General features: G+C 38.9%; 1 protein-coding gene across 1 annotated transcript; it reads left to right on the top strand.

Annotated features, from left to right (window-relative positions):
* The first annotated feature begins 881 nt into the window (after positions 1 to 881).
* On the top strand, positions 882 to 5715 carry LOC110951983 (ras-related protein Rab-18-B). The gene is made up of 7 exons (XM_022195287.2): positions 882 to 1086; positions 1469 to 1524; positions 1931 to 1992; positions 2631 to 2703; positions 2979 to 3097; positions 3428 to 3494; positions 4190 to 5715. Exons 1-7 carry the CDS (start codon positions 1019 to 1021, stop codon positions 4360 to 4362), a joined length of 618 nt encoding a protein of 205 aa, XP_022050979.1. The 5' UTR covers positions 882 to 1018; the 3' UTR covers positions 4363 to 5715.
* Positions 5716 to 6542: the final 827 nt, after the last annotated feature.

Below are 6542 nucleotides of genomic sequence, written 5' to 3'. Positions count from 1 at the left end.
GGACAGAGCATTTGCAGTCAGAACCCTGAGGCTCTGAAACGATTAGGCCAACAAAATCAGGTCAGCTGAATCAGTGACCTCTTTGAAGTCTCTTCTAAAAACACACTTATATAGTAGAACCTTTCCTGATTTTAGCTGGCTTTTAATTTACTTCGAGCTGTTTTTACATTGTTATTCCATAATATTTTCAGCTTTAACGTTCAAACCCTATTTTATGATTTGTCTATTTTATTTTGAATATTTAAAAGTGCTTTATAAATTAAGATTTGCTTTTATGTGAGGTTTTCTTTTAGCTTTAATTAGTTTTAGTGTTTTATTCTGTATTATGTCCTGTTTATTTTAGATATTCTCTCTTGTTTGTTTCTTTTAGCTGCATGGTTCTTGGGTGTGATGTTTTCTCTCTAATTCCTTAATTCCCTATTTTTTGACATTTAATCTTAGCCCTCAGTCTTGTTCTTTAATTTTCAAACTGCCTAGTTGCCTTGTTTGAGTTGCATGCTAATCTAGCAAATTATTCATTTAATTTATTGTCATTTTTACTATTTAGTTTTAATTGACTGCTCTGACTTGTCTCCTATAGCTTGTTTGTGTCTGTGTTTGCATGTTTTAACTGTCAAACCACTCTGTGAACGCTGTTATTAAGGGTCCTATATAAATAAAATTATTAATATTATTATTTTCATAATTATTTTTATTACTCCTCACAGTGTTCCATTTTGCACATTAAAAATTTTATTTTAATTTTATTTTTAAAAAGAGCATCCAATAGCATAAAACTAAAAAAAAAAAACAGAGAAGAAGAAAAATACAAGTATTAAAGCTATATTTAACGCAATATTTTTGATTTTGTGACTATACTTTCAAATCTCGCGAGAGTTCATGACGTCGCAGACCGCGGAAGCTGATGAGCAGGTAGTCACCGGAGCCGATAGCTGCTGCTGCTGCTGCTGTGAAACAACTGAAATATTTATAAGTAAAAGCGTCTCCGAGTGCAGGTCAAAGTAACTCCCGAAGGAATATGGACGAAGACGTGCTGACGACTCTGAAACTGTTGATAATTGGCGAAAGCGGAGTCGGAAAGTCCAGGTTTGTGTGTGTTTGTAGCGAGCTCGCTAGCTAGCCTGTTGTGAATGTTGACATTTTTCTTGTTATGTAAGTTCAGTCCTCTCTGCTCGGCAGCTGCAGCAGCTAGCCGGGAATGTTGTTGCTCCTCTCTTCCGGCTGACATTTTTTGGAGACTTAGTGTTCGACAGCCTTAAACACGCAGTTTAAAAACTTTTACTGGTGTTTTTCTTGCTGTAGCCTGAAGTTATGACACCGACCCTTCACAGTAACGAACAATAACAAATCTGTACTCTTGTGATTCTCTGATCCTTCTCAGTAAACAGGTTGCTAAAGCTTGTGCCCAGCTCACAATAGCCTATTGTACTGTATTCCCTGCTCATTTCCATGTTATCTTTATTTCCAGTCTCCTCCTAAGGTTCACAGAGGACACCTTTGATCCAGAGCAGTCAGCTACAATAGGTTTCACACACAAACACACACACACATTACCTGGGGCTGCAACAATTGATCGATTAGTTATTAGTTGGCTTACTATTCTGATAATTGATGAATAGGTTTGAGTCATTTTTAAATGATAAAAGTCTAAATTTTCTGATTCCAGCTTCATAATTATTAATGTTTTCTGGCATCTTTCCTCCTCTGTGACAGTAAGTAAGTAAGTGAGTATTTTCGGTTTGTGGACAAAAAAGGCATTTAAGAGAGGTTATCTTGGGGTTGGGGGAAGCCTAATCAACAGGTTTCACCTTTGTCTCATCAATAAATGATAAGTTGCAGCCCTAACATACACACACTTATGGAAACCGCTCTTAACTGACAACTGATCATCTAAAGCCGTTTGTTGTTTTTGTTTCTCCTGGCTGATCAGGTGTTGACTTCAAAGTAAAGACTCTGGCTATAGATGGGAACAAAGCAAAGCTCGCCATATGGGTAAGACATGTCTTTATGCCGCTGTCTGCTTGTTCATCTTTTAGGAAAAGCATGTGAAGTACAACGTTTCTCCACAAGATGGGGACATTGCACAGACAGAATTGCAGGGCGTTCCTGAAAAATACACTAAAACAGTTTTTCCTGACAGAGCGGCCACAGATTCAGTTTCTGGTGAAATCACACCATGAACGAGTCCATAAACTAAACCTTGAACACCAGAGTTTTAAAGGTTTTATTAATTAGCTGTGCTCTCGACGAGGACACAAGGGCTCGAAATAGTTAGTGACTAATAGGACAGCACTTCATGAAGTCATGTGGTTAGTGGGATGAGGTTGATGTAATGGTAATACTGCATGAAACTGAGCATTCCTTGTTTTGGATAAACTAACTGTTCAGTGTAACTAGACTAAAAGTAATTTTTAATAAAAAGTCTTTAGAGTTGCATAAACCCTCCGAGTCCCAAAAGTCTGTCAGGATCCTTCAGGTCAGTTCACGGTTTGACAGTCCGTGCAAACTGATTTGGAGCACATGCTGGAGTCAGACTCTCTGAGGATGAACACTGGGACTTGGCTACTGTGTCTGCTGGTCTTAAAAAAGTTTGATATCATGGAATCTTTTTACTGTCTTTGCTTTTGTAGGATACAGCTGGACAGGAACGGTTTCGCACCCTGACGCCCAGCTACTACCGCGGTGCTCAAGGAGTCATACTTGGTAAACAGTTACAAATGTACAGAATCTTATCGAAGAATCGTGTCTCATATTGTGTCTTGTTTTGTCTGCATTCATGGCCTTAAGTTTCCCTTTCATCATCAGTCACTGCTGGCTGTAATTGCATTGAAGTTTAATGTGATGTTTGACTCAAAGAGGTCATTCTAGAGAGACCTGAGCAACAAAGCCAGATAACAGCAATTGTATTTCTATTAATGTTTGGAAAATGTCCTCATACCAACATTATATATTGATCTTATGCAACTCTTTTTTTTCAGTGTATGATGTCACAAAGCGTGACACATTTACGAAGCTCGAAAACTGGCTGAATGAACTGGAAACCTACACAACACGCAACGACATTGTAAAAATGCTGGTTGGGAACAAAATTGATAAGGCGAGTCGATGTGCAGAATTCACTTTTGCAGACCTTTTTTTTTTTTTAGCTGGCACTAATACGCAGCATATGCAGTTCACATTTCAGTGTGAACTCTGGCTTTATGAATACGGTATTTTCTACGTTATTAGTGTTTTTTAGAAGAAAAATCTGCCACAAAAACTCCTTACATGTGATTAGTGAAAATGTAAATGTGATTAGCAGCCACGGGGTGTTGCTGTGCATTTTACTGCGCTCGGGCAGCACATTCATAATGTTAAACACTTAGGTTTTTTTACCACGTCTATTCCACATAGACCTAATTATATGAGACATTTATTTGTTTTTCAGGACGACCATGAAGTGGACAGAAATGAGGGGTTGAAGTTTGCTAGAAAACACTCTATGCTTTTTATTGGTAAGTACCCGTGTTGGTGTAGAATCAGACGTGGTCAGTCATGGTCATTTAAAGTAATAGAGCCATAAAATGTAACTTAAAGCCATTAAAACTTACTGTGCCGTGCTTAAAAGTCAGAACTGTAATTGCGCCGTTGGAGCGAGTCAGGACATCATTGAGTAAGTCATGCATATAGTTTCGATTAGTTGTGTTGTTTATACCGCTCTGGCATTTGTGAGTCTGCGCTGTCAACGCTGCGCTGAAAGATGCAGCCACTCCAGAAGAACTGCATTATGATTAACATCTAGCGGGCTTTCATTTATCGAATCCATGTCCACACGTGTTCCTGATTCTCATCTCCAATCTGGCCCTCTCTGGGAAATTGGGTTAGCGTTTCTGTGGAGTTTCCATTTTAGAAAGGCTAAATTAAGGGGTTTTGGAAAGGGCTGGGCAAGAAGATGTCGTAGCTTTAATCTGCTGTGAGGATGTCTTATTCCTGCTGCTTCTCAGATGAAGTCATTTCATACTTTATATGTCATGTTTGTCAACACGCAGACGGTTTAAAAATCTTTATCAGTAGCGTCGCGGTACTGTAAAAGACAGATGTTAGGCTTTGCTTTGGATTTAAAAGCTGATGTAAGTTTTTCTGTTTTTTTGGAAAGTGGTTAACCCCCCTTTTTTTTTTTAAACTGATCCCGTATTTCCTCTTTGTACAGAGGCCAGTGCAAAAACCAAAGACGGCGTCCAGTGTGCCTTTGAGGAGCTTGTGGAGAAGATCCTCCAGACTCCAGGGCTTTGGGAGAGTGAAACCCAGGGTCAGAAGGTCCGTCTGGGGGATCAGGATCAGGGCAGGGCCGGGGCATGTGGAGGATACTGCTCCATACCCTGAAACTGGACTGAACAAACAAAAAAAGAAAGCACCAACCTGATAGGAATGACTACGGACCAGAAACAGAGAGAGAAAGAGAGTGACAGGTGGAAGTGAATGAGTACTTTTTTTTTTTAATGAAAAAGTAAATCGTCGGAATAGTTTTGTCGGTGAAAAAAAACCATTGCTGTTTGCACACTTCTTTTTCAACCATCAGCTGTATTGTGTCACAACTTTCTGTTTCAAACATGAATGAAAGAATCAGGCAGAAGTAGCCTCTCGTCTGAGGACGTCCAGTATTTTAAATTAACTTAACCATGCCAAGTATGTGAGTGTATGTCTGGTTTAAATTTATCTTATTGGCAGCGGTGATCCAGTTGCACATTAAGACATCAGGTTACGAGCATAGTGCCTATAACACAAAGCAATTTGTAGGCTACAGCCTGTCAAATTTTATTCAAAATGATTAATTCTAATCAAAACTGAAGGTCTCCTCAATCCTTTTCTCACAGGAAAAAGCTGGTTCCCTTCTTATGCTTTCTGCAAAGTACAGAGTGTTCTCTACTACACATCATAATGGGAATTTAAATACACAGTTTGGATTGAGGATGGTGGCAGAAGTGACTTGTTATGTGGAGTGTGTGACGACCTCCATTTACCATCTAGCCAGAACACTGTGAATACTCCCAAAGACCCAGTTACTGACACTAGTTTATCTCCACGCTCAACACTAGAGTCGTTTGTTTCCGTTCAGTTCTGTGCTTCAGAATGTATAGATGCTTTCAAATGTGCTGACATCCCGTCTTTATTCTTCTTAGGTCAGAAAATAGTGAAGATCCTTGTATTGTAGGGTTGTTTTCTTTGTAACCAGACCAGTCCTTGTCTTTGCATGCGTGATCCGGACCATCACTTTCAGAGCTAGAAGGTTTACAGTATCAAGAGCTCTTGCAATAAGTTTCCATTTTACTCACTGCTCTTTTAAAAATGACAAGTACATAGCCTCCACTTTGACCTTGTTATCTATTTTTTCCCCCATTTTTTTGTAGTTTCTGTCTGGTGTGATCCAATTTATGTTTCAGTGATTTATTAAAGGCATTTCTCATGTATAGTATGAGAACATTCCCAGCAGCTTTGTTCCTTACTATCTCCAATATCTTAATAATTTGATGTATTGTTTCTTATTTAACCTTTTCCCGCTGCTTCTCCCTCTCTCCTTTTTTCCTGTCGCTTTTGCTGTGAATCTGTTTTAATCATATACAGCAATATGTTAAATCAACATCTGCCTTAATCTTGAAAGACGCTTGCAAGAGTTATGGTCAATTAAGGTTTGAATTGTTTCAAACTGAAATAAATGACAACCTCAAGATGCCGTCACTGGAGTCTTAACTGTTGTTTAATTACCATTTGAGAGCCGCCATTAAGTTTCCGTGTTGTGTAGAATCCCACTTAATCAAAAGCAGGTTAACAGTGGAAACAGAAGTGAGGCACTCTTTCCATAATCCTTTGTTGATGACTCGTCCGTTGTACATGCGAGACTGAAAAACTTTCTTCGTACAGAATGTCAGAAAGCAGACCGAAACGGACACGTGGAAAAACCCCGTTAATCGTGTTGTGTAACAAAGTTCTGGTATGCGGCGACAAGCTTCAGTTTGGTGTCACCAGATGGAGGATAGGTCTGTCTTTAGTTGTATAGAGTAACTAGAAATTCTCCTGAAGCTTACCATGTCCTCTGGATTTCCAGTATTTGACCTAATGTTTCAGGTCAGAAAATTGCAGCGATCTTGTTTGGCTTACAACTTTACAAAAACATTTGTAGCGAGATTTTGTTCTTCAGACAAAAACCACTTCTCTTAAGAGACCGTTACCTTTTTATTCCATGACTGTATGTTGACGAGTTCATCTGGAACTTGTTGACACTTTTTAGCTGATATTTGAGCCACTTTGAAGCAGTGGAAAGACTCTAAACACAAAGTTGGATTTAAATTGGATACTGGATTTCGTTAGCTAGTAGTAGTTAGCATAAAGTTTACATTCACTTGGAGTCTCATTGTTTTGTTTTGTTGTCGGTCAGGTTTGGTCTCCACTCTGCATATATCCATAGATACTCATTTGCATCAAGATGTGGCAGCAAAATTCATTAGATGTTAACTGAATATGATCGGGCCGATATGGGCATAAAAATGTAATATCGGTCAATATTG

This window comes from Acanthochromis polyacanthus, chromosome 9, assembly GCF_021347895.1.
Source record: "Acanthochromis polyacanthus isolate Apoly-LR-REF ecotype Palm Island chromosome 9, KAUST_Apoly_ChrSc, whole genome shotgun sequence".
NCBI lineage: Eukaryota > Metazoa > Chordata > Actinopteri > Pomacentridae > Acanthochromis > Acanthochromis polyacanthus.
Note: the sequence above shows the minus strand (reverse complement) of the source record. Positions and strands in the feature narration are given on the sequence as shown.

Bases quoted from the DNA above. Each gene is read 5' to 3' on its own strand.
- LOC110951983 (XM_022195287.2), top strand. From the start codon at position 1,019: ATGGACGAAGACGTGCTGACGACTCTGAAACTGTTGATAATTGGCGAA. The intron at 1,087-1,468 runs GTTTGTGTGTGT...CTTTATTTCCAG, and splicing joins AGCGGAGTCGGAAAGTCCAG to TCTCCTCCTAAGGTTCACAG. The intron at 1,525-1,930 runs GTTTCACACACA...CTGGCTGATCAG, and splicing joins AGAGCAGTCAGCTACAATAG to GTGTTGACTTCAAAGTAAAG.